Raw genomic sequence first — 27,067 nt, forward strand, 5'->3', positions numbered from 1 at the left:
ATATAATAATATAAATATTAAATATATTAATATAAAAAATAAATATAGAGATTATTATATAAAAATTAATTTAAAAGGTACAAAGATTTGAGGGTATGATATTAAATTAGTTAAGTAAAAAATATTAGTAAATTAAATAATTAAGACATAAATTAATCACATAGTAAAAAATAATACTTATAAAACTATTAAATTACATAAGATTTTTTATTTTTAAACACATATCTCATATATAAATATAGGTTCTTAAAATTTTGGGGGGCCGAGGCCACTACTCGCCCCCCTCTAAGTCCGTTCCTGTGTATAACAGACTTTAACAGTTAAATTATTTTAAATTTTAGATAACGAATGTTAAAATGAATTATTAATAAAAAATTATACTTTTTCATATAAAAATAATTACTAAAAATTTTATTATTTAATTTTTTATGTATAGATACTTTAGTTTTCTTAGCCAAAGACTTTTGTTAACTTATTATTTTTTTTTCTATAAAAATAGTTTGATTTTATAAATCTTTTATGCCATGCATAATTTATACTATTAGAATAAAGACTATTCTTTTAAAAAATTTATATTACCATAATAACATTACGGATAAAAATACTAATTTATTTAATACTAGATATTGTTATAATGTTTCTTAATATTTTGAGGATATTTTTATCATTATAAAAAATAAATTTATTTTTAATAATATTTTAAAAAAATCCAGTACAATTATAGTAGTTTACCTTACTGCAGAGTTGAATATGTTTCATAGTGGAGTACAATATTAATACTTTATTTATCTTTTTATTTTTTTTTCAAATATGATAAAATATTTTCATTAAGTATCAGTAATAAGAGTCTTCTGTTAAAAAAACAGTTTAGTATAGTTAAGGATAGTAATATTATATTTAAATTTGATTAGAAGTTTTATTATTAGTTTTAACATTTGTATTGAGTGGATCATTTTATTTTACTTCAAATTTAAAAATAGTGTATTGGAGCATGAGAGATGCAAATGTAGATAACGGCTAGTTTGAGCATTTAAGTGACCGTTTTTTATGAGCTGCAAAATATTCAAATTGTAGATTCAGACAAGACTTTTACACAAAGGCATTCATTCATTTTAGCATTTTTGGTGGAGAAGAAGGAAAAAAAAAAAAAGAATGGTGTACTCTTCATATCACTACACACCCAAGTACTACTCTACACTTCAAGACTCCATCACCACACTCTGTAAATCCATTCTTCCTTTCAGCTTCAAGAAACGCTCTCTCCCGCCAACCGAACACAACCTCTCCAAGCTTCAATCTGATAACCTCAAATGGCAGCAGAACTCCTTCCATCAGGTTCTCAACCTCATGGCCCTTCACTCCGAAGGAATTCTCGCTCAATCTGAGGTCACTGCTTTCAGAACTAACTTGCTTGACACCCTCATTGCTTCTCCCCCTCAACAAGAACACCCACTTATTTTGAGAGACAAGTTGCTCTTTCTACAGGTACTCTCTTATCTTACTGCATAACTCTATTATCTTCTTCTTCTCTTGTTTTGTTTCATGTATTGTGTGTTAGCAGGAGCTGCTTTATGCCAAATGCATTTCTGAAGAAGAATACCATTCTTCAAAGAGGCCTTTGCTGCAGAGATTGGCGGTTCAAGGTGCTCATATTGAAGCTACAGATGTCATTGCGGCAAGGCCTAAGGAGAAGGAGGACCCCAAAGAGACGACTTCAGAAGAAGAGTGGTCGGTCATTGACTTAAGAGATGACAAGGACAAAGACAGCTCCGTGAGTTCCAAGAATAAATCAGCTAGGAAGCACATTAAAGGAGCAGCCTCTGTTTTCGGGTTTGGATCTTCTCACAAACATGGCAAGAATGGCATGGAGAAAAGCGTCTTTGAATTACCCTCCCATCCATCCAAGGGTAGTTCAATTCTCATGGAGGAAAGTGGGCCTCCAGAGAAGTTGAAGAGAAAGCCCTTTGTTACTTTGTTCCAAAGGGAGCCAAAAGAGGAACATGGTGGTGGTGAAGCACATCAGATAGCAGGGAAATCAGTGAAGAAGCAATGGGGGTTTGAGGGGTTTAAGAAATGGAAGAGAAGTGAGTTAGATGATGAGAATGAGAGAGAGGCTTGTCAACATCTTGGGGAGGGACCAGACACCAAGTTGATCAAGAAGAAGTTGCATGCTGATGGTTCACCATCTGATTTCTTCATAGACAAGGTTGAGATCTGTGTATTCAAAAGTCAAAACATTCAGCTGGTTTTGATGCATACTAATATACTTTTCTGTGCACTCTTTCTCACTAGGTTTTGGGAGACAAGATCAAGAAGGAGCTCTCTAGAATCCAGACAGAACTCAGCACCACAAACCCAAATCTTAGATTCACGTTAGTATACTATAGTACCATTCTCTCTCCTTCTTTCTAAGTAACTGTTGCTTACCTTTGTTGTGTGAAAACAGGAATGATCAGATTGAAGCAATCTCTACCAAAATACCAGTGGACAAGGCTGAGTTAAAAAATTACTTTCCCAAGTGAGTCAACATTTCAGTTCAGTTCAACTTTTGATGTTATTCCAGACTTTGTGTATCTTACAGTTTCGTCCTTTTCTTGTTTGTATTGAAGATCATGGTGTGACCGATACGGCGATGTCGTGCTGGATGTGGTGAAGAAAGAATTCAAGGAACATGTGGGAGAAATGGAGAACATGCGCAACATTGCGAGAGAGAAACACAGCAGCAACTCAAATCGGTGGACAACGTTTGGCAATGACGAAAACATGCATCCGAATTCAGTTCGCAGCAGTTACATCAATCCATTTTCTCAGGGTTACTCTCAGACCAAGTGGAACTAAGCTGTGATCTGGATCAGCTTCCTCTAGAGTATTAAGTATTGTTATGTCAAGCATGCATAAAAAGACTTGTAATTACTGCTTTAATTATCAATAATCTTATTTTCTTGATATCAATAGAGTTTGCTGCTAACAATTTATGCCACACCTGTTAGGCAAAACTCAAATAAGAATAATAACACAATTTCACAGACAAGGCAATATACAATATGAAAATGTAAGTGGGGGAAGGAATATCACAAAATTGGAATACAAAAATATCTCATTATTTTGCCAGAATAGATAGGTAATCTAAATGGCTATTTTATACATGTCATTTGAATATTTACATCCATATGTACAACAATATCAATGAGATGGCACTGAGTTGGCAGAAGACTCCGTGAACCCTCCACAAACATTGCCACGACAAAGAGGGCATACGCTGTAAAAGGATGAAGCAGAGAAAATGGTTGTTGGTTACAAAATGAACGAGGAAGAATGAAATAAGGAAGAATGATGAGTTTTTGGTTGTAATGACCATACCCATGTATTTCTTTAAGCCACTTATCAACGCACGACATGTGATACTCATGGTTGCAAGGAAGAACTCGAATTTGGTCCCCTTCTTCATACTCCGCCAAACATATGTAACATCTGCCAAAATGATTAGTAAGCATAAGTATAACCACATTAAGAACACATAGACCTGCTTAATAACATTTTGGCTAAAGCTAATTGGAGTTGAAAGAGACTTACTGTTCAGCATCACTGCCACCGTCAGCTGCATCGACCTTTTTGTGAGACTTAAGAGGGAAAGAGTCGACAACTGATTCAGGTGCGGGAAGAGAAACCATGGATAGGGAAAGCGATACAGGTTGCCGATGGATTTCATCTAAAACCTGATGAGGCAAAAAATATGGTTCTAGTTAAATAGGTCTTGGTCCACATAGTCAAATAATCTAATTTATCATAAACATGAGTACATGACTCCAAGAAAATGGAAACAAGCTTATTTGGAAATTATGTAGGTATAGATAACCGTTTGATAAACCAATAAGAACATATGACAATGATAGAAAGCCAAGACAAATTAAATCAAAGAAAAAACAAATGAATGAGTTCAGTAAAGGCTTGAACCTCAAACAGAGCTTCAGCCAGCATGACAATTCTTGAAATACTTGCTCGAGTGCTAGATTCTTCAGCTGTTGGTAAAGACTCACATGAGCACATACCATCTGCATGAAGTCCTGATGGACATGAAGAATTCAAACGACCAAAATCATCAAGGCCACCTCGAAGCCTTTCCCAGATCTATAAAAATAGAGAGAACAGCTTAAGTTAGATAAAAGGGATCACAAACCTAGTTATCACATGCAAGATGCAACTAGGTCACATAAGCAATATGAGACGTTCTATAGCACAAATATTCAAAATCACCTCGGATCTTGAATGCCGCATTCTTTCATTAAATCTGTGAATTCTACTGCCCACATATCCAGAAGAAGCACCTCCAAACCCATCGTTGGAGAAATCCCCACCAAGATCAACAAGCCATCTATCTTGAGATCTAGGATCATCGGCACCGCCAGCAGAGAACACAATTGTTTGAGAGTCGCCAAGCCTTCTAGAACTACGCCGTGAAAAAGCATCCCAAAATATTCTTCTACCACTCCTTCCGGTATCATGATCATTGGCATCAGCAGTGCTGCCAGACAAGATGTTGGAGGATATTGTGACAACATCAACTTGAAGCACACTATCATTTCCCTGCACTCTTTCCCGATTAGACACAAGAATACCTAATCCTGAAGGTATTGCCTCTCTGCGAGGTTCATCTTCGGGCATAGGAGAAGGTGCCGGTAAAGTGGAAACTTGAGAAACGGGATCCGAAGAAGGACTCTGGGTAGCCATTAATGCATCATTCTCAACAGAAATTTCCCCAGAACTAAAATATCCATTCTCCTGAGGGCTCGAACTCCATGGATGCACTGTCTCATGAGAGATTTGAGATACACCACTAACCACTGGATCATCAACATTATTGACTCCATCTTTGTTAGCAGAAACATTTACAGAGACTGGATCTGAAGATTGTTGCTCTACAAAAGAAGTACTAGCTGTATTGCTACTATCCCTATATGATTCATTACCACTATGACCAGCACTTACCTGATGAGGAGGGACTAGCTCCTTACATTCAGACAAGCACTTCCTCTGACTACTTGCTGCAACATTTATGGAAGAACCTTCAATACCAATATGCCGATGAGACTCAGTTCTTGTATTGGATGAGGTTGCGGCTTCAGCATGGTGGCTGCAGCTGATTCTAGCTTCTGTACATGATAAAGATGATTCCTCAGTGATTTCCTGAGTTCCACCATCAGGTTCTGTTGCTAAATCTACCTGAAGTTCAGATGGATGTTCTTCCATCTATATAAAACAATATAAGAAGGTCACTTCCAGTATTAGTTATTTGTTGAGTATCTATGTAAAAGCCATCCCTGTATTGTTGCACGATGAGAACAATTATGGTGGGTTAGGCATAAAAGTTCATGTCAGGAGATCAACAGCAAGCTAATATAAGAAAAAATATGATAAAAGCACATCCCAATGTAGATGTAAATTAATAGCAGCAAAAAAGCATAGACCATTCCTGAAATCAGCAGAAAGTAAAAGAGTCACACTAATTGTCAATATTTGGAGAGAAATTCTTAAATTGTTATCTATAACAAGGAGATGAGAATAACTTAAGTCATATCAACCATTTGTGAAGTGCAAGATTCTACATAATCCAACAACTAAGATAATCACTAAAACCAACAGAATATGAGCGCGTTGATGACATTCATATTGGTACATATCCATGTATTGAAACGATCTCACATAATCAATTGAAACAAAAGCGAAAATTGAACTATGAATAAGTAACGCTCAATCGATTTGCCTTTCCAGAAAAAGCTACGCTTGGACATGACTTATACACATGAACTAAAAAAGAGCTACCAGATTCAAAAAGAAGTTGATAGAAATGGTTTTGTTACGGTGGCAATGGTCTGAAAGGGGATGGATCCAAGATGCGAGAAAAAAAATTCGAATTTTTGAATTGAGAAAAAAGGAAAAAGGTATTTTAAAAAAAAAAATAGAAAAAGGAGATACCTGATAGGTGGAGCGAGAGGTGGAAGCACCGCAGAGAAGAGAGGAGAGGCTGAAGCGGGTGTTGTTGCGGTTGAGCCTCGCCGTGGGAGGGCGAGAACCGTCTAGTCTACTGGTGGCGGAACCCATGTGATGAGTGATGACGTCGAAGAAAAGAAGAGAAGAGAAAAGTGTGTGTCACAGATTTAATTTGAGACGTGAATGGTTGCTTATGCTTTATGCTGCTTCTTTCTTTTATTTCTTATCTTATGCTGCTGCTTCTCTCATAACTCATTAAAATGGAAAGCTGACCAACTTTGAGAATGAAACTCCCCCTTTTCTTTCTTTCTTTCTTTCAATCATTTCCCCCAACCTTCTTCCTTCCTTACATTTCAGGCTACCTCCACATGAAACATTCTACATGCCCTGTCTCCTCTCTCCTTCCTTCCATGTATTTTCTTTTTCTTTTGTATTATGCATATATTTGTCCATTATTTTATTGTTTTACAAAAATATTATCTACATAAAAATTTAACCACTATAATTAATTATTATATATTATTTAACTTATTTTTAATGTATAAATATATTTTTATAGTTAATTTTTTATGAGTAAAAATTTAATTACAGTTATTTTCATATGAAATTAATATTTAAAAATTATTCGGTAATTTAATAAATTTAACCAAATTATTATTTAATAATTTTTAATTATTAACTTTATATGAATATAATTGTATATGAATCTTTATTTTTTTGTGAGCATATAAAATGGTTATTTGTTTTGTATTGTTTTTTTGTTATATTGTTATTGCATGTTTAATTCATTTAAATTGTTTGTAGCTATTTTTGGGTTCGAGTATAGAATTATTTATGTACTTATTTTCCTTAAAGGGTGCATTTTAGTTCCCTGTATGGCTGTATCTTGTGCCTTGTCCACACATAATTTATGGATGAAATTGATTTTGAGTTGCCTATTGACATGTTAATCATGGGTATATGATAAGAAGTAAATATAAATAAGAAGAAAACAAAATTGTTGGTAACAAACTTACAAGTTACAATAGAACAAAAAGAGAGGAAAAAACGAAAATAAATTGAAATTTTTGTTCCAACCAAAACCAAGAAGGAATCAACCTAGCCAGTTTTAGTAATAATTAAGTAACGAATGATGTGTTTTAATTTTGACTATGTTTGGCTTAAAACAAAAAACCGAAGTAGGAAAATAAATAAGCCGAATGCCTGTGTGACATTTAGCAGTAGACAGTATGGAGAATCACAAAATCGAATCCATAACAGCTCATACCAATTAACATTCTCCTCTGCTTTTTGTTTTCTTCTGTATTAGGATTCTAGGAGTTAAATTAGTTTATTAAATTTTTATATTAAATTAAAAGTTTTTTAATTTTTAATTTTCACGTTATTTGACTCATGTTACCTTAGTGAGAAATAAGTCATTTAAGTGTACTTACTTTGCGTGAAATATGAACCATTGACTATGTGGATTAAACTTTCGTCCGTTTCTTTTTTTATATTGTTACGTTTTCTTTATATTCAGCAAACGCAATCTAATTCATCCGTCGTTTTACAAAATTTCTTCTACAGTTCTACATATTCTTATGCTAATTCTTTAATGATGAGTACCGTGGAATCATAAACGCATTTCTTTTGTCGTGATCATAAATCCATTTAAATATAAGTTTTCTTCCAAAAACATTAAAGGAAAACCCAAATAGCTACTTGGGTGTTTGTGAACAATGGAATTGTTAAAGCCCAATTTGGCCCATGGAGAATGTTAGCTAATATGTAATGTGCCGTCAAACCAACGTAGGTTGGTTAAATCATCAGGTCACTTGTCTGTTTAGAGTAAACATTCACTCTTGTTCTTATTCATTTTTACAAATGATAAAGTGATCTTTGTCAAAAAAAAAAAAAGGACAATGACAACCTTTTTTTAGACAGGATCCTTTTATCCTTCATAAAAGAAATTTAAATTCATGTAGTAATTCATTAGTCAACAACAAATTTTTAAATGAAGCTCAAATTTATCGAACCAAAGAATCCTGTGAACAACAAAAAATTGTAATATGTCGGCATATTTCATGCAACTACCAGGCCACAAAAAGTAACACAGCAATTGACTAGTAGATGAACATATAGATCTACATAGGTCTTTTGTCCCCTATATATATACATGTATACATTTGTGTATATACATAGTTGAGAAGTAAATTAAGGAGTGATTAAGCACTACTAAGCAGGCATAATGCACAATCCTCCTCCGCCAGGACCAGGAGGTCCAGGCCCTCACCACCACCCTCCAGGGCCACCGGGACCTCCACATCCTGGGCCTGCTCCACCGCCACACGCACAACCATCTCCTCCTCCTCCTGGTGGTCCTCCAGCAGTAGGGGCGTCACCTCCACCTGGTCCACATCAGCCTCATCCTCATCATGGCCATGGCCCCCATTGAGCTTGGAGCTTGATTATTCTGTTGTTGAGCCCTTTCATTTCCTTCCATTATCTGTAGTCACTACTCACCTATCAGTAGTTACCATGTATCATGTATCATGTATCATGTACGTATGTACATGTGGTGTGTGTACAAGCTTATAAGATCTTATATATAAATAAAACGAGAGCCTTTTATTAATATATATATTTTACACATACGTATAATTGTTATTGGAGCAGTGTTACAGGGTACTTGCAGCTTAATCTTAACATAAATTCTAGCACAAGTAATACAAATCAGATAATGAAGTTTTCTCTGAACTCAAACCATGGACTGATGGGAAATTTTTTGTTCTTCTAAGTTATGTATATATATAGTAAATTGTACGCAATACGGAGACATATATGATCATGGATAATTCTCTAATTTTAACTGCAAACGGATATATTTTAGGCATAAATTCATATTACAATAGTTTAAATGCTAATACAACCGTGTTTAAAGACGATTCTTCATCAATCTTAAATTGCTAAACACTCGTTTCCGCATATAGAGAGATAGAATTTGATATTAAAGAAAGGAAAAGTCTAGGGACCAGCAGTTTTGTTGAATTTTAGCCAGCATGTAACCAGCAGAGGAAGGTGAGTCATTGGATGAAATCTTACACCAATCTCACACCATCAAATCATCATTGATGGCTAATTGATGGCTAACAATCACAAAAATTGCTGCCCCTAACATTACTCAGAAAGAAATTGACTAAAGAAAGAAACCCAAGTGTAGGGTTTGAAATATGATGAATACTACCACTCTCATCTGATCTTCTTCATCTTAAAGCAATTAGCAAATAAATGAGTTTGGTAAGCTTGTAAATCTTGAAAGTTCGGCGAGGTAATAATGAATAAAATTGTGCTTGAAAAAGAATAATAAATTCACTTTCAAACATTTAATACAATCAAAGAAAGCAAGTGTTTATTAATATTCAATTCAATCTAATGATAGAAATAAAATATTTGAATATTAGAATAAAAATCACAAAAATGTTCAATAATTATCTCAGGTAGTTTACTCAAATTTTTACTTTCCATCAGATAAAAAGCGTCTAAAACATCTTTTTTTAAAGATGTTTTTTAATAATTAAAATTTAACATATATAATCGACTAAATTATGTTATTTTTGTCAAAATTAGGCTAGACAAACTGATTTAACCGAAAAAATGGTGAATCAAATTTTGAACTGGTCTAAATTAATATTATTTTTTTTTATAAAAAATGACTACAATATCTTTATTATAAAGAATGATTAAAATACTCTTATTATATATATATATATATATATATATATATATATATATATAATTTTAAAAATTCTAAATCCTAACCCTAGGGTAGAAAAATAAAGGACTAAAATTTAAGATTCTCAAAATTAATATATATAATAGAAATATTTTAGTCATTTTCTATAATAGGGTATTGTAGTCATTTTCTATAAAAAATAATATTAATTTAGATCAGTTTAAGATTTGATTCACCATTTTTCGATCAAATCAATTTATCTAGCCTAATTTTGACAAAAAAACACGATTTAATCGATTATATGTGTTAAATTTTAATTATTAAAAAATATCTTTATAAAAAGACGTTTTTAGCGTCTTTATATGAATGACTCCCTTTAAAAATAGTTTATAAAAACTAATTTTTAAAAAATGACCTAAGGCTTTGTTTGGTAAAGCTTTTACTTTTCAAAAGTAGCTTATAAAAGTTAACTTTTAAAAGATGTATTTTTAAAAGTTGTATCATTCATGTTTGGTAAATCAAATCAAAAATAGATTTTAATAAACATAAGCAATATCAATTGTGTTGGTAAAATAGCTTTTAAAATTTAAAAATACTATAATAGATATAAATGTAAGTATTAAATTTGAAAATTAGTTAACATATGAAGTTATATTAGACTTTTAAATTTTAAAAAGCACAAGCCAATTTTAAAAAGCTCTATCCTAGGTGCTTTCAAGAGTACTTTGATCTTTTAAAAACTGCAAGTACAAGCACATGATCTTTTTTATTTACCAAATACAAAATGAGGAGTTTGAGATTTTAAAAAGCACAATCACCTTAAAAATTGTAGCATTTATATTTAGTAAATTAAATTAAAAATAGTTTTTAATAAATACAAACAGTAACAATTATGTTTGATAAAATAACTTTTAAAATTTAAAAATATTATAACAATCATAAATATAAGTATTAAATTTAAAAATTAGTTAACATAAGAGATTATATTAGATTTTTAAATTTTAAAAAATAAAAATTAACTTTAAAACTCTATTTTAAATACTTTTAAAAATATTTTATTTTTTTAAAAAAATACAAGTATAATTACATGATTTTTTTTATTTACCAAATACAAGATAAGAGGTAACTAAGGCTCCCTCTACTGAAAATATGACTAGTTTAACCATGTAAATTGCATAAAAGGAATAAGAGTGTAATTGCATAAAAGGTAACTAAGAAGAATGTAATGTAAGAAGCTCATTTTGGGCCAGCTATAGTCGTTATAATTGGGCCAAGATTGAATAGGCCCAATAACCCCAAAAGAACATTAGAATGATCGTGTTCCCCCTTGTGGTTCCTGGTCTTGAACCCTAAACGGCTAAAACAGTAAACTTGTCCAAAAACCCCTCCACTCCTTGAAACGACGGTGAAGCTCACTGAACATCATTTCTCTCTTCTACTCCCAGATTCACTCAATACAGTAACACTCGAACATGGATGATAGCTTATACGACGAGTTTGGCAACTACATCGGGCCCGAAATCGAGTCCGACCAAGAATCCGACAGAGACATTGACGACGACGACGAAGAGGATGAGGAAGACCAAGGTGACCGACGCCACCGTTCCGCCGAAGACGGCGCCGCATCCGATGGCGAGGCCCATCCGAACGGCTGGATCACGACCTCAGGGAACGACGACGTGGAGATGGTGGACAACCAGGTGGTCCTGGCGGAGGACAAGAAGTACTACCCCACCGCCGAGGAGGTTTACGGCGAAGACGTGGAAACCCTAGTCATGGATGAAGATGAGCAGTCTCTGGAACAGTCAATCATCAAGCAAGTAAAGAAGAAGGACTTCGAGGTTGGCGTGAAGGACTCTTCAACCTACGTGGCTCCGCAGTTTCTGTTAGGGTTAATGTCGAACCCTGCGCTTGTGAGGAATGTGGCGCTTATCGGGCACCTTCAGCATGGTAAGACGGTGTTCATGGACATGCTTGTTGAGCAGACCCATCGTATGGCGACGTTTGATGACCAGAGTGAGAAGCATATGAGGTACACTGATACCAGGAAAGATGAACAGGAGAGAAGGATTTCAATTAAGGCCGTTCCAATGTCGCTCGTGCTTGAGGATAGTAATGCCAAGTCGTTTTTGTGTAATATTATGGACACTCCTGGCCATGTTAATTTCTCTGATGAGATGACTGCGGCTTTGAGGCTCGCTGATGGTGCCGTTTTGATCGTCGATGCTGCTGAAGGAGTCATGGTACAGTGTTCTTATCTAATGATATTGTCATTGTCATTATAGCTGTAGTGAGCTTGATTTTTGGATTTAAAAGAAAAGATTAATTTATAGTGTCGATAACTTGAAATTCCGGAATTGGTTGGTTTCAGGTATTTAAGCTTTATATAAGTGATTTGTTTTCAAAAGTGTAGCTGCGAACTGCTAGTTAGATTATGACTAGGCCTTGTTAGGGATAGTGCTAGTTACAATGACAATGACTGTAAGATTTTGAGGATTTAGTTCTTGTGATTTGTAGGTAAACACTGAGAGGGCAATACGCCATGCAATCCAGGAGCGGCTTCCTATAGTTGTTGTAATCAATAAGGTAAATGAACTTTCTGTAGTCTTGATTGCAACTTTAAATCCTTTTCGTGTCCCATTTAATTCTTATTTGAGAAAGGATTTTGATTTTAGGTTGACAGGCTCATAACTGAGCTTAAATTACCCCCAAAAGATGCTTACCATAAACTAAGGCATACACTGGAAGTAATCAATAGTCACATATCTGCTGCATCTTCTATTGCTGGGGATGTCCAAGTTATTGATCCAGTTGCTGGGAACGTTTGTTTTGCAAGTGGCACTGCTGGATGGTCATTTACGTTGCAATCATTTGCTAAACTGTACGGGAAGGTGCATGGAATTCCTCTGGAAGCAAATAAATTTGCTTCTCGCCTTTGGGGGGACTACTATTTTCATCCAGATACCAGAACCTTTAAAAAGAAACCCCCTGCCAGTGGAGGTGAACGATCTTTTGTTGAGTTTGTACTGGAACCACTTTACAAGATTTATAGCCAAGTGATTGGAGAACATAAAAAGAGTGTAGAGACAACCCTGGCAGAACTTGGAGTTAAACTAAGTAATGCAGCCTATAGATTAAATGTTAAACCTTTGTTAAGGCTGGCTTGTAAGACAGTCTTTGGTTCAGCTTCTGGTTTTACTGATATGCTTGTTCAGCATATTCCTTCACCAAAAGATGCTGCAATTAAAAAAGTTGATCATATATATACTGGGCCTAAAGACTCAATCATTTATAAATCCATGGCACATTGTGACTCTTCTGGGCCCCTGATGGTTAATGTAACCAAATTGTACCCCAAATCTGATTGCAGTGTGTTTGATGCTTTTGGTAGAGTTTATAGTGGCAAGATACAGACAGGACAAACTGTACGGGTTCTAGGAGAAGGATACTCACCGGATGATGAGGAGGACATGACCGTGAAAGAGGTAACAAAGTTGTGGGTGTATCAAGCTCGAGATAGGATGCCAATTGCTGAGGCTCCTCCTGGGTCTTGGGTCTTAATTGAAGGCGTGGATGCTTCAATCATGAAAACTGCCACTCTTTGTAATGTAGATTATGATGAGGATGTATATATATTCCGGCCTCTTCAGTTCAATACTCTGTCAGTGGTTAAAACAGCTACGGAACCTTTAAATCCAAGCGAGTTGCCGAAAATGGTAGAGGGCCTCAGGAAAATCAGCAAAAGTTATCCTCTGGCCATTACTAAAGTGGAGGAGTCTGGGGAGCACACTATATTAGGGACTGGTGAGCTGTACTTGGATTCAATCATGAAGGACCTCAGGGAGCTTTATTCTGAAGTGGAAGTCAAGGTAATCTATTTGTTCACCCCTACTCAATTTTTCTATCATTAATGTGGCTCCTATTTGTTGACTCAAAGTTATACTTTGCTTTGCTTTTCTATAGGTGGCAGATCCTGTTGTATCATTCTGTGAAACTGTTGTCGAGTCGTCTTCAATGAAATGTTTTGCCGAGACACCAAATAAGAAGAACAAAATAACTATGGTAGGCAGCTATCTCCTAAACTTGTTGTGTAAGCATTTTCAAGAACGTATGGTGTATGGTTTTCATGAGTACTTTTTTCCTGGGCTGATTTATTGTTCACTTTTGGTTTTTCTTTAGATTGCCGAACCACTAGAAAGAGGTCTTGCTGAGGACATAGAGAATGGTGTCGTTAGTACTGACTGGAATCGGAAAAAACTAGGGGAATTCTTTCAGACTAAGTATGATTGGGATCTCCTTGCTGCACGGTCAATCTGGGCGTTTGGCCCTGATAAGCAGGTAAATTTACTTGCTCTGCTTTTTAATTTTTATTTTATTTTATTGTTATGGTTCCGTCTCTGAACTTTTGTGTCATATGTGCAAATATAATGCAGGGCCCCAATATTCTGTTAGATGACACCCTTCCAACTGAAGTTGACAAGAGCCTGCTGAATGCTGTCAAGGATTCCATTGTTCAGGGGTAAATAAATGCATTGAACTATATTGCTATTCAGTGATTAATTAATTGATTGCAAATTGTTATGAGGTTCTATATATATATTTTTTGGGAGCAGATTTCAGTGGGGTGCACGAGAGGGACCTCTGTGTGATGAACCCATCAGAAATGTTAAATTCAAGATTGTTGATGCAAGAATTGCTCCTGAGCCACTTCATAGGGGATCTGGCCAGTTAATTCCAACAGCACGACGAGTGGCCTATTCTTCCTTTCTTATGGCTACCCCTCGGCTTATGGAACCAGTATATTATGTGGAGGTACATTCTTGTTATTTTTAGCTTATAATGATGGCTGCATATCAAATGTAATTGAATGTAATAATTATCTGGTTTTGTCTCTCTGACTAACCCATGGTCATATTATTTGCAAAGGCTGTGCATTCAAGCTAGTAGTAAGTTGATTTTCATGTCTTATGCTTACATGATGCCCTAATAAAACAAGGCTCGAATAATAGTTTCATGAAAGTCATTAAAACAATACTTGCTTTTGCATTTCCTTTAAATAGATTATTAAGAACAGTCATGTTACCATTTTACTGATGCTTGGATGGTATTCTTTTTTTGGACCTTTCCATCAGATTCAAACACCAATAGATTGTGTATCTGCAATCTACACTGTGTTATCTCGTAGGCGTGGACATGTTACTGCTGATGTTCCTCAACCAGGCACCCCAGCTTATATTGTTAAGGTTGGTGGTTTAACTTTTTCTCTGTAACCTGATTTAGTTGGCATTGCTTCTTGTTCTTAGGTTACTCCCATGATAAGGATAACTTGAGTAAGCCTGAATTTGTTAGTGCACCAGCAATCTGTTTTACTTATTTTGTTCCTCACTATGCAGGCTTTCTTGCCCGTGATTGAATCTTTTGGTTTCGAGACAGACCTGAGATATCACACTCAAGGTCAAGCATTTTGCCTCTCTGTTTTTGATCACTGGGCTATTGTTCCTGGAGATCCTCTGGACAAAAGCATTGTTTTGCGTCCACTTGAACCAGCACCAATTCAACATCTTGCTCGTGAGTTTATGGTGAAAACAAGGCGTAGAAAGGTATAGCCTTTCCTCCTGGATCTTCAGTCATTAACTACCATAAATTTTACTATGCTTCTATTTATTTATTTCCTCACTGTTCAAATTCCATGCTTATTTTGAAGTATTTCTAGCTGAGCATTTGCTGCTTTTTTTTGTGAGATTTTTTCCAATAAATAATATATTTGAGAATAGTAAGGAAGTTAGATCAATGTTACGACAAATATTTGTTATGTATTCGGAGAAGAGCATTTATGGCAGCTGCCAATAATTTAACATGCTCTTGCACCCAATTTTGCAGGGAATGAGCGAGGATGTAAGCATTAGCAAGTTCTTCGATGAAGCTATGATGGTGGAACTGGCACAGCAGGCAGCAGTTCTTCATCAACAAATGATGTGACTCTTTATAAAGTTTTGGCATCACCCTGTGCTATTTTTCTTTGGAGTTTGGGCATTAGGCTGTTCCACTGTGACGTGGAAATCAAATAACCAAGGTGATAAAAGCTAAATTGTATGAGCTTTTGCTTTGCGAATTGGTTCCTACTGGAGTAAAGCATCTGTGCCATTAATTTTGTAATAGTAGGAACCATCATCCCTCCCCTCTGAAAATGTTTTTATACTCCCGGTGAGGGCATCATTTGTACAAGAAGTTAATATTGAATGGATCATTGCTCTGTTAGTGTTGTAGTACTAACACTTTTCCCTTTTCCTTCAAATCGTAAAAATTGTAAGAGTGGGCTCATATTTGTATTGTCAATGCTTACATAGTATACAAGATACCAAAATTTGTTGTATTTTTCATTGAAGTTACCGCTATCGTAATTTCAGCCTAATCATGTAGAGCTACTTAAGTTTCAATTCTGGTCAAAATGGTTGGATATGTTGTGACCATCATGCATGATAATGATCTCTTATTTTTAATTTAAAAAATTGGATTTTAACAGGTTCATGACATATATCTCGTCCACGTTTAAACGGGTGGTTTCCATTAAATATACGCTGATGGTGAAAACATAACAAATGTATAGCAACCATTGGTTTCTAGTGAGCTAATTCCACACTTTCTGGTAGATCACTTTTCTCTGTCTATTCTTGCTCCCTAAACGGAAAAGTAATTCAGCTGCATATCTATGTATTTTCTCACATTTATGGATCGTGCATTGTGTTGGCATCATTTGTCTCGCTGAATGTCGCTTTCTACATTCTCTTGATGTGTTATTAAGGCTCAAAGAAGCCTCTTCCAATCACAGTGAGGCACTTGTTAATCTGCGTGTTAGATGCAATTTTCAACGAAAAAACGTCTAAAGAATCTTGGAAAACTCACACAAATAAAGATGTTTGCATGGTTAAGTGACATAGCCACCACTACACTTCAAAGATGTGCCAAGAGCAACCATTAAGCGAAGGGTGAAGGATACATGGAAAAAAGAAGAGGCTATTGATGCTTATGTAGCTTGCTAGAGAATTCATGTGTTGATCCATCTACAATGAGAAGTTAATAACATATATAGATAGTTTGTATAAATAATTTTTATTTTATTTTTATTAAAAGTGAGTAATAAGAAATGGGATAAGATAAAAAGAAAGATATACCCAAAAAGAAGTGCTCCAAATCATTTCTCTTATAGATAGCATCAAACAATTATTTACAAATTCATTTCTGCTTTTAATATCTGAAAAATAATAGTACAATGCTACACACATTATTCTTACAAGTTACAAGCAAATCAATGAGTTGGTGCCGTCTCAGTCTCAGCTTCTTGAATTCAGCATTGGCTATAAATATATATAATAGATGAAAGTGTGTGTATGTACATAATCTCTAACCTAACCTTGTAGCAGGCATTTGAGGTTATGCAGTCCCTCAGCAGATATGCTTCTTCTAACTCTTGCTCTTTCCACAACCACAGGGGGTGGTGGATCTGAGTGAAAACACACCATCACAACCGTTAAGTTATCTGTTGCTCCTCTCTTTATTGCTTCCTCTACTATTTGCTTGCAACATTGCTTCACATCATTGTGTTCTTGAAGCCTCCTCCGAGCAAAATCCACAGCATTTTGGCTCCGGAAAACATCCCAAATTCCATCACTTGCTATTATCAAGAATTCATCTTCTTTGGTCAATGTCATCAATTTGAGTTCAGGCTCAGCACTCAATGGTCCACCACCTCCACCAGTGTCCTTCATTCCTTCAAGATGCCAGTCCCCTAGAGCGCGAGTAACACCTAACTGACCATTCAGGTAGCCATCATCAATGAATCCACCTAGGGACTCGATTCGATTTCTCTCTTTGATGCAGTAAGGCCTGTGATCCTTGGACATTTCTATTGCCGCGCCATGACGCGACAACACAGCCCTGCAGTCCCCTGCATTGGCTACAAGCAATGACCTGTGCAACACAATCAAACAGATAAACTCATCCCTATGATTCAAGAATCAAGATTAGGCACTGCAGTGCAGTTACTGTTAGAGATACACTTAAGTTTTTGGAACGAGTGGTTTCATGATATACCTTCCGAATATAATTGCAGTGAGTGCAGTGGTTCCAGAAGAGAGGCAAGATTCAAGAGAGTATGTTTTAAGCTCTGCATCAGTGTCCAAAAAAGACTTTGTAACAACCTTCTCAAGTTCCAAAGGAAAGCCTGCATCCTCAACAATGATCCTAGGCAGATGATCGCGCACGAATTGAGCCGCGCTCTTCCCTCCATGTCCATCAAATACCTGCAAAGAAATCAAACCATTAATTCAGTTCAAAGGTTTGCACTTGCACATTCATTAATTCATTCATTCATTCATTCATTCATGCTTACACCATAAAATGAAACAGCTTCCTCAGAAAGTAGGTTGTTATTATATCCAAATCTTTTTGCCATGTCTCCAATGCATATGTGTGTATCTTCCATGTAAGGCCGGCCTCCGATATCAGACCATTCGCCGGAGCGCAGAGCCGGGACAAAGCTTGAACCGTTCTGTTTCTTGTCTGCAATCACTGTCTCCTCACATATGCTTTCCAGCTACAATGTGCCAAACCAGAAATTCAATAATAGGAATCTAATCTTCCAATTCTGAAATCGTACTTTATCTAAGGTCTCAAGAAATTTTACAATTATGAACCAATAAATTAATGTTATTAGAAAGTACAAGAAGTTAAACCTCAATAAATCAGTGAAATAAAAATAGCCATATTATGGTGAAGCATGAAAACAAAGCAATGTTGAAGAGAAAGAAGAAAGCACTGACAGGGAGTGAGTTTGCAGTGGAAGATGCAAAAGAAGAGGTGGTGTCCATCAAGAGATTATGATTATCACAATGCAAAGGCCACTTTTTGTTATGAATCATGTCTTCCTTCTTAGTATTCTCCATATCTTGATGATCATGATGCTCAACTTGCTCAGCTTCCTCAACACACATGGTGGCTGCTGCAGTCATGGGCTACTTGCACTTGCACCTTCAGGCATGGAACAAAATTGGAAGGTAAAAAAAAAAATATAGTGAGAGAGAGAGAGAGACAGAGACAGAAACAGAAACAGAAACAAGTAACAACCTCTTCACATGTAAGAGTGAGACCAAGTTGATGGAGTTTTGTGACTAAAAGGAAGATTCTCAGAATATGTTGGGGAAAAAGATTGAGTTCCAAATAACTATGATATAACATTGCTTAACAAAATTTCAGAAACAATGTGAGCCGTTAACTTCCAGATTTTTCTATCAAAAGTGTGGCCCAAATTCTGGTCCCTTTAATTTTTTATCATGTAGCCACTATTTGCATATTAAAAACTACTAATTAAGCATATGCAACCTAATGTGAAAAATAATGTGTTAAAAGTATAGACTTGGTCAAAGTTTAAAAGATAATAAATGGGTATGAAATTTGGTGTACAAAAAAAATATTTATTTTTTGTATGGTGTATTAAAATATTGTTGGTGAGAGTGAGAAATAAGATTGGTTGATGTCGTTTTCTATGTTGCTTTGCATACCTTATCACATTCAAATTGCCTTCCCATCCCTTCCAATCCATTTGATATTTGTTTATTTTCTCCTTCACTTTTTCCTACCTTTATTGCAATCATGCAAATCACATCCTATGTAAGCATCCAAAGAAAAAATCACAATTGAAAAAATCCCATCATATTGCGATATTTATACCAAATATTATGCATCTGCATATCATATCCACTTCTTTTTATTTTCTTCTTCTTCTTCTTCTTATTATTATTATTATTATTTAATTTTTGGTCTCTCTAATTGGTTTCATTTATTTGATTTTTCATTTTTGTGATTCTGATGAAAAAAATAGCAACACTTTCTGAGAAAATTTGGAGAGCATGTATGGAAGTTTAGGAAACAATTCAATAAGCTTAATTGACCATAAACAGTTGACCACAACTTTTATTTGTTAAACTTTTTACAAAAAAAAATGTTATTGTCTTTTAAAATTCAACTTTTTTTAAGAATTTATTATTATTTAATTAATTTAAATATCCACCTTCACGTATTAGTTGTTCAAAAAATATTTTGAGTCAAAATTTAGGATTTAGAATTTTCATATATATATTAAATTTGAAATCTTGTATACAAATATTTTTTTAACTTTTCATCGTTAATATTTTTTTATAGATTCGAACTCGTGATCTCTTAGGTGAGTATGGAAAGACTATGTCATTTAAACTATAACTTATTGACTTTCATCGTTAATAATTATATAGTGATTATTTATGTAAAAATATTTTTATATGAATATAATAATTAATAATATTAAATAATTTGACAAATTTTTATCAACATCTTAACAGTTAACATAATTTGTGTCCATATTTTGATTAGCTACTTAATTATATTACGGTAAAAATTTAAGTGCAATCAACTTCACTTGAAGTTAATAATTAAGAATTATTAAATGATACGAATAATTTGACTGAATTTTTATTTAACGATTTTCAATTATTAACTTCACATAAAATTAACTGTACCTAAATTTTTACCTTGTATTCTACTCTAGTTAGTTAGTCCATGGCAGTTACAGAAAATACGAGAAATCCAAAATAGTTGTGTTTTAGATAGATATTCTACATTTACAGCAACCATCAAAAGATTATTCTAACAAATTTATTTTCTCTTGCGAAATCCATCTAATATTTTACATGAAAAATAATCATATCTGTGGTCCTAATACACGATAAATGTTAAATAATGTTATTCTTTCTTTTAAAGAAATAATAAATAATTGTGGTAGCAATCAGTCACCAATTATTGTTGTCTCTATAAATACTATATATAATAATATAATACCATCATTTGTAAATCTAAATTAAAGTTATAAGAAATTCCGCAAAGTTAATTAGTTCATTGAGGACGGCAACAACCATAAGTAAATAATTTCTTAAGAGTTAGGTTTCCTGGTTGTATAGGTCACAATACAAGGTACCCATATTTGATATTTCATATTTCTACCTTTTGGTTAACCATATTTAACTTAGTGGCCAGGTTTTCATACTAGACGAACTATTATTCGACGCCATCTTTTCTACTTAGCTTCTTAAATAAAGCTATGCTATGCTTTTAGGTGAGACCGTATAAACCTACCTAATTATTTTAATATTTAATATTGAGTTTAATTTTAATATATTTTTTTTAGATAATTACATCTCCACCCAATTTTAAATAAAGTGGACGTAGTTCTAAAAAATAGCAACAAAAACAGAACAAGAGTCAATAACTACAAAGAAAACATAAAACTAGCATAAAATAGCAAACAGGAAGAAAAAGAATAGGGAAAAATTTCACTCCTCTCTCCTGTGAGATGCTAAAATAACACTTCCCTCCCTTTTATTTTATAAATGTACATTTTTCTCCTTTCTAACTTTTAAAAAACCTATTTTTTAATCCATTTTAAATGTTTTGTGTTAACTAATATTAACTTTATCATTTTTTAAGAAAAAATAAATTATTTTTTAAAAAAATATCCATTAACAAAAATTTTATTTTTATCATTAAATTTTGCTTACTAAAATATTTTTTAATAAATTATTTTTATTAATTAAATTATATTTTTACCAAAATACTTTTAAAAAAATTAACAATTAAATTATTTTTTCTAAGATACCTACCCTTCAATAATTTTTTAATTATTAACTTATAATTTTATCAAAATTTTTGTTAACAATTATTTTTATATTTTTCTATTAATTTTTCGATATCAATATATATTATTTTAACATTAAATAAAAAAATCTTACCACTGTTAATATGTATAATAATTAATATATATTGATATTAAAAAATAATTTTACTAAAATTTTGTATTTAATGTTAAAATAATATATAGATATCAAAAAATTAATAATAAAATATAAAAAAATTATTAACAAAAATTTAAGTAAAATTATAATTTAATAATTAAAAAATTATTAAAGAGTATTTTATAAAAAAATAATATAATTATTAATTTTTAAAAAATATAATTTACTCAATAAAAGAATAATTTATTAAAAGGTATTTTGGTAAGTAAAATTTAATGATAAAAAATAAAATTTTTGCTAATGGGTATTTTTAAAAAAAAATTATTTTCTTTAAAAAATGGATAAAATTAATATTAGTTAACACAAAAAGTTTAAAATTGATTAAAGATGAGGTTTTTTAAAAGTTAGAAGTGAGGGGAATGTACATTTATAAAATAGAGAGGAGGAGATGGTCATTTTAGCATCTCAAAAGAGAGGGGAGTGGAATTTTCTCAAAAGAATATGATGATTTTAGCTCTTCCAAAGATACTTCAAGATGAACCCGATCAAATATACAACATCAAATCATGATCATTCTCCTTCTAACTTTTACTCTGCAGAATTATTGGACTTTTTTATAGATCAGTAAATCATGCATCAAAGATCAACTTCATATGTCTTCTTATTCACCTTAGACTTGATATTTGCACTCATAAGTACATCAATTACTCCTATATTGTCGATCTTGACACCATCGGTTTGTGCATTCTACAACTTCCTCCTTTAACTTCTCTAATACTAACACTCTATTATTAAAGACAACGTTATTTCTACATCTTCATGTGCACCATATTACAGAAAAAAATAACATCATCCACACTTCCTTTATATCTTTCCTTATCTTTCTATCCATCCACACCTCAAAACATTTTTTGGTGGTTACTGGCCAAACCCAAATCACACTCCAATCCACCAAGATTGATCCCCACAACTTCTATATACGATCACATGAAAAAAATAAGTGATGTACCGTCTCCAATTTATTCTTATATAAGACACAAAAGGATTCCGCTTTTGGTACAATCTTAAACTTACATGATTTATCTCTAGTATTCAATCTTTTTAAAATTACAAACCACATCAGCAACTCAACCAGTGGAGACACAATACTTTTTCGCAATTGTTTCGTGAAATTATACATATTGGGTTCCACTCCTATCTCCTTATTCTTATATACCACATCTAAAAAAGATTTAACAGAAAAATTACCTTGCTTGTCATGCTTCCATTTCAAAATGTCCACCTCTTTTTATCTAATTCCGATTTTTGACAAAATTACAAGAAACTTTACAAGATCTTCTTATTTAATTTTAATACATTGATAATATAAAACATTTTACATACACAGTCGTGTAATTATATCTATTTTTTTGTATGACCAATTCACGCGATCAATGCGAAACATAATTGTTTTTACTTATATGAGGTTCCGTAATTGGATATCAAAATTAAATTTATTTAATATTTGGTAGTACAAAAAAAAAGCTATTTATCTATAATTAAAAATTCACGTACAATTATTCTCATAAAAAAAATAGCTAAAAAATAATAGATAATAATTTAATCAAACATATTAAATTATTTGACTATTTTTAATTATCATTTTTAAATAATCACTTCTATCCATAACAACATTTGTATATTTTATTTTTTATGTAAGAAGGGAGAAAAAACCGAAACTAGAAAAAGCCATGGAATAGTTGAGAGGAGATCATAACTTTTTGAGGAAGGGATTAATTTCCCTACAAATTAGAGCATGCTACCAATAAGATAATTTGTTTAGGGTATGGTTTATCTATGCAAGTTGCTTTTGAAGCCCGATCTCTTCACAATCGAACAAAACAAAATAAAGGTACTTGCAAGATGGTGCAATATAATATAATTAACAAGTTTAAAAGGACAAGTTGGACCACGGAGTTTGTTTCATTATTAATTTAAGAATAATGACGCAAGAAAGTTTCACAACATTGATTGGTTAGTTGAGAAAATAAAGGATTTGCTCAGTGAAAGAAAAAAAATTATTCTCTCTATTTATAAATTAAATTAAAAGTTATTTACTTGAATAAAATAATATAATAAAAAAATCAATGTATCTAAAGTTCTATACACACAATGGTTGTATATTGTTGCCAAGAAATTAAAACAGCACCTTTTGGCATTTTCGTATATATATATAGCTCTATGATTTGGTTTACTCAGGTGCTGTATGACCCACCACCACTTGTACAATAATACAACTATACAAGTGCCATATAGTTGAGTTAATCATATAAAAATATGCAATACTAGTGGAATAGAACTATAGAAGTGAATTGATTTTGTCCTTTGTTTTTGTTTTTGTTTTGATCCGATCAATGAAGTATAAATATAAAGGTGAATGGTATGGTGTCTAAAAAATAATACTTATTTATTAGAAATGGTTAAAATTTAATATTTAATTTAAAAATATAAAAATAAATAATTTTTAGAAAAATAAAATTTACTATAAAAAATAAGTTAGATAAAATTTAGACATTAATTCATAGACATCTAAAATTGGTCATAAATATGTAATGGGTATTACCCCCAACTAGGACCATAACTGATCATTATTTAGAATGGGTCATAAGAAAAAGTTTTCGACCACCTAACAAATTTCAAAGAATCAAATAAAAAAATATAAAATAAAAAATATCACAGTCAATTTAAATTTTCAAATGTCAAGTTAATGAATTTTTTATTTTATAAATTTTTTACTTTTCTTATTCTTTTAAGAGTAAATTGATAAATAAAATTTTAAAAATTTACATTTCAGATAGATTAATTCTTAAAAAAATTATCAATAAAATTATTTAAAATAATAAATATGAATAAATTAATTTAAATTAAATTTTTTTATTTTAATTATAAAAACTAATTTAAAAATAATTATTTATATTTATTATTTAAAAAAAATTATTAATATTTTTTTAAAATTAATCTATTTAAAATATAAATTTTTAAAAATTTATTTATTATTTTATTTTTTTTAATATGAGACTAATTTTATATATTCCTCCCACTTATAACATTATCTTTTAGCATATAATGTTTATGGTCAAGTCAATAAGGCATAAGCTATCCCCAAAGGAAGGGGTATGAAGTTGCCAAGACAATAGCAAATGGAAATGCACAGGAATCTTTTTTTTTCTCATGGCTTAATGTGTGAACAATAATGGGTGTTATTGGACAAACACGTGGGACAACGTTGTTCACTCAAGATTTGTGCTCCATCATTATATCAAGGCCTTAAAAATTATATAATTAATAATTTAATATAATATCCTATATCTTATGTCTATGTTTGATTGTTTGGTTTACATACTACTTTTTATGAGATATTTCATTGGTAATGGACACACCAACAAGAGCCAAAAGGACTAACAAAATCAAAAAGTCAACTCAGCATCAAACAACAACAAATATTTGTAGAACCCACTGGCCCCTTATTGTGAAATATTATTAGTAAATAGCATTAATAATTTGATTATAGATTCTAAACTTAAATGGTTAAAATTAAATGAGCGAGTTTAACGCTACAGCGTAAACCGAATATAACTTTTCCGAGTAAAGGAAAAGTTAATGAGCAGACTTTAGATAAAAATTGTGACCATTAGAATCTCTATTACATCATCAGCTATTAAAGATAACAGATAATGCTTCTTTTTTTTTTTTTTGCGGATCCCATTATTAAATCATTAACCTTAAGTTAAACCATTATACTTACAAGGAGCGTACCATAATAGAGAATTCCCTATAATATTATTATAATTGTGATAGCAATTACCTCAATTGAAAGCATAATAATACCAACAAAGTCATAAGTTCATAATAATATTGATTGAGCAAACTGAGGCACAAGATGTGAAAGTGACAAAGTGATTTAAGGGTAGGGCATAGGGCACAAAGCATAGCAAGTGGCACAAAGAAGGGCATGAGTGAGTGAGGTACAAAACATTTCCAGCTATGTCTCATCAATACTCAATAATGCCCACTGACAGATAACAACTCAGACTTAGTTTCATGTCATAAAAGTAAAAACACAACGAACATGCAATTTTTATGGTTCAATTTAGGTTTCGTTGGTTCTTAAATTTTTGTTGACTGTCCACAGATATAATGTTTTCCGAATAGATTCTTGCCTTGCATTCTGCCACATCACAAACGAACGGTCTGGCATGTTTCATATCATGGACACTCTAGTGTACAGATTAAAGTGGTATAGAGAGAAAATATAATTTCTTTTATAGTTATTTTTTATTATTTTATTATTATTTAAAATATGAGTCCTACTTTTATTAATCTCTCTTTCATTCTATTAAAAAAAATTTGTAAACTTATATCTTCACCGTATAATTCACCTTCATGTTAATGTTAAATAAGTTCACATATGCATCCATGCCACCTCATAAATTAACCAATTTAAAATCTAGAGAACCATTTTGACCCAATCCCTAACGACCCCTATGTATAAAGGGACCATGTCATGAAATGTGTTCTACTTTTTTTTTTTTCATTTTCTATCTTGAACTTGCTAACAAAAAAAAGGTTCAAGTATGAGTAGCTGAAATTAGACTTCTCAAGTTCTTATAAATTGAGTATACTTTTAAACGATTTATAACTAAAAAGAAAATCTAAGAGCCAATCTAAAAATTAATATAAAATGTAGAGACTAAAGACTAAAACCTTTTTTTTTAAACTTTTTTTTTTCGGTGGTTTGGTCTTGTTCTAAACCATTTTTGGAAAGGATTTATAGAAACAGGGCCTTCCTCTGGTTACCTTTGGGAATTGGCACCTTGGACAAAATCCAGGTAAATGATTCAAAACTTATTTATTTCGATCTAATTCAGGCTATATTTTAATAAAAAACCAAGTTATTACAATCGTAATACGGTAAAGTTTATTTTTTAACATTAAAATTTGTTAAAATTTTTTAAAATACTTTAAATTTCATTTTGTTTTAATTTGGTCTCAAAAAATTTTTATTCATATCAAATGACTAATTTTTTAAAAAACTAAAGATTAATTCAACAACAATTTTACAAAACAATTAAATCAGACATTATTGTTATGCATTATTATTAGATTAGTCTTAAATTTTTTTAAATTTAGCTGTTAAAGATATATTTGATACAAATTGAAAACTTTTAAAATAAAATGGAAACAAAATAAACCTTAAAAACACTTTTAACATTTTTGAAAATTTTAGAAAAAAAAATACCCTTTATCCTACATAATATTTGTTCTTTTTCGGTGAAAAAAATACAAGCTAGATTTATAATACGTAAATTAAAATGTGGCGAAACATATTTTTTAAAAAATTGCATGCCTTATGCTCCCTTTAGGTATTTGGAAAAAGTAGTTACCCCTCGACAAAAACAATATCCTCCAAAAGTAACAGCAGCTCAATACAGAATAACGAATTCACGCAAGGGAATAAGAGAAATCATGTGTAGCTAAGGTAACAAAGTTCAAGTGGTTGATCTATCGG

General features: G+C 32.4%; 4 protein-coding genes across 5 annotated transcripts; 2 read left to right on the forward strand and 2 right to left on the reverse strand.

Moving 5' to 3' along the window:
- The first annotated feature begins 1,061 nt into the window (after window positions 1–1,061).
- LOC112701192 (uncharacterized) lies at window positions 1,062–2,952 on the forward strand. Its single transcript, XM_025751985.3, has 5 exons — window positions 1,062–1,485; window positions 1,562–2,206; window positions 2,293–2,372; window positions 2,447–2,518; window positions 2,610–2,952. Exons 1-5 carry the CDS (start codon window positions 1,153–1,155, stop codon window positions 2,836–2,838), a joined length of 1,359 nt encoding a protein of 452 aa, XP_025607770.1. The 5' UTR covers window positions 1,062–1,152; the 3' UTR covers window positions 2,839–2,952.
- LOC112701183 (uncharacterized) lies at window positions 2,911–6,439 on the reverse strand. The gene is made up of 6 exons (XM_025751977.3): window positions 5,974–6,439; window positions 4,255–5,247; window positions 3,955–4,128; window positions 3,574–3,716; window positions 3,361–3,471; window positions 2,911–3,259 (listed from the first exon to the last, which is right to left on the reverse strand). Exons 1-6 carry the CDS (start codon window positions 6,097–6,099, stop codon window positions 3,184–3,186), a joined length of 1,623 nt encoding a protein of 540 aa, XP_025607762.1. The 5' UTR covers window positions 6,100–6,439; the 3' UTR covers window positions 2,911–3,183.
- Window positions 6,440–11,019: 4,580 nt separating this feature from the next.
- LOC112701202 (110 kDa U5 small nuclear ribonucleoprotein component CLO) lies at window positions 11,020–16,073 on the forward strand. Its single transcript, XM_025751992.3, has 10 exons — window positions 11,020–11,943; window positions 12,218–12,286; window positions 12,376–13,569; window positions 13,664–13,762; window positions 13,880–14,038; window positions 14,134–14,219; window positions 14,314–14,512; window positions 14,833–14,943; window positions 15,094–15,300; window positions 15,581–16,073. Exons 1-10 carry the CDS (start codon window positions 11,173–11,175, stop codon window positions 15,677–15,679), a joined length of 2,994 nt encoding a protein of 997 aa, XP_025607777.1. The 5' UTR covers window positions 11,020–11,172; the 3' UTR covers window positions 15,680–16,073.
- Window positions 16,074–16,883: 810 nt separating this feature from the next.
- Window positions 16,884–19,274, reverse strand: LOC112701209 (probable protein phosphatase 2C 27). Of its 2 annotated transcripts, XM_025752000.3 has the most exons (5): window positions 18,824–19,274; window positions 18,520–18,727; window positions 18,090–18,293; window positions 17,792–18,000; window positions 16,884–17,668 (listed from the first exon to the last, which is right to left on the reverse strand). In XM_025752000.3, the coding sequence occupies exons 2-5, from the start codon at window positions 18,706–18,708 to the stop codon at window positions 17,107–17,109; spliced, it is 1,164 nt and encodes a 387-aa protein (XP_025607785.1). In that variant the 5' UTR covers window positions 18,709–18,727; window positions 18,824–19,274; the 3' UTR covers window positions 16,884–17,106. The 2 variants fall into 2 exon arrangements, with proteins under 2 accessions (XP_025607785.1, XP_025607788.1); XM_025752003.3 differs by having other exon boundaries at window positions 18,520–19,157.
- Between the last annotated feature and the right edge of the window lie 7,793 nt (window positions 19,275–27,067).

The sequence above is a fragment of the Arachis hypogaea genome, chromosome 1 (assembly GCF_003086295.3).
Source record: "Arachis hypogaea cultivar Tifrunner chromosome 1, arahy.Tifrunner.gnm2.J5K5, whole genome shotgun sequence".
NCBI lineage: Eukaryota > Viridiplantae > Streptophyta > Magnoliopsida > Fabales > Fabaceae > Arachis > Arachis hypogaea.

Excerpts from the sequence above, each read along its gene's own strand:
- LOC112701183 (XM_025751977.3), bottom strand. The coding sequence starts at position 6,099 with ATGGGTTCCGCCACCAGTAGACTAGACGGTTCTCGCCCTCCCACGGCG. Across the intron at positions 4,129-4,254 it reads TGCGGCATTCAAGATCCGAG|ATCTGGGAAAGGCTTCGAGG; the intron begins GTGATTTTGAAT and ends CTATTTTTATAG. Across the intron at positions 3,717-3,954 it reads TGGCTGAAGCTCTGTTTGAG|GTTTTAGATGAAATCCATCG; the intron begins GTTCAAGCCTTT and ends TTGCCTCATCAG.
- LOC112701209 (XM_025752000.3), bottom strand. The coding sequence starts at position 18,708 with ATGACTGCAGCAGCCACCATGTGTGTTGAGGAAGCTGAGCAAGTTGAG. Across the intron at positions 18,294-18,519 it reads CCACTGCAAACTCACTCCCT|CTGGAAAGCATATGTGAGGA; the intron begins GTCAGTGCTTTC and ends GGCACATTGTAG. Across the intron at positions 17,669-17,791 it reads ACTGCAATTATATTCGGAAG|GTCATTGCTTGTAGCCAATG; the intron begins GTATATCATGAA and ends TGTGTTGCACAG.
- LOC112701192 (XM_025751985.3), top strand. The coding sequence starts at position 1,153 with ATGGTGTACTCTTCATATCACTACACACCCAAGTACTACTCTACACTT. Across the intron at positions 1,486-1,561 it reads ACAAGTTGCTCTTTCTACAG|GAGCTGCTTTATGCCAAATG; the intron begins GTACTCTCTTAT and ends GTGTGTTAGCAG. Across the intron at positions 2,373-2,446 it reads AACCCAAATCTTAGATTCAC|GAATGATCAGATTGAAGCAA; the intron begins GTTAGTATACTA and ends GTGTGAAAACAG.
- LOC112701202 (XM_025751992.3), top strand. The coding sequence starts at position 11,173 with ATGGATGATAGCTTATACGACGAGTTTGGCAACTACATCGGGCCCGAA. Across the intron at positions 12,287-12,375 it reads TAGTTGTTGTAATCAATAAG|GTTGACAGGCTCATAACTGA; the intron begins GTAAATGAACTT and ends TTTTGATTTTAG. Across the intron at positions 13,763-13,879 it reads AGAAGAACAAAATAACTATG|ATTGCCGAACCACTAGAAAG; the intron begins GTAGGCAGCTAT and ends GTTTTTCTTTAG.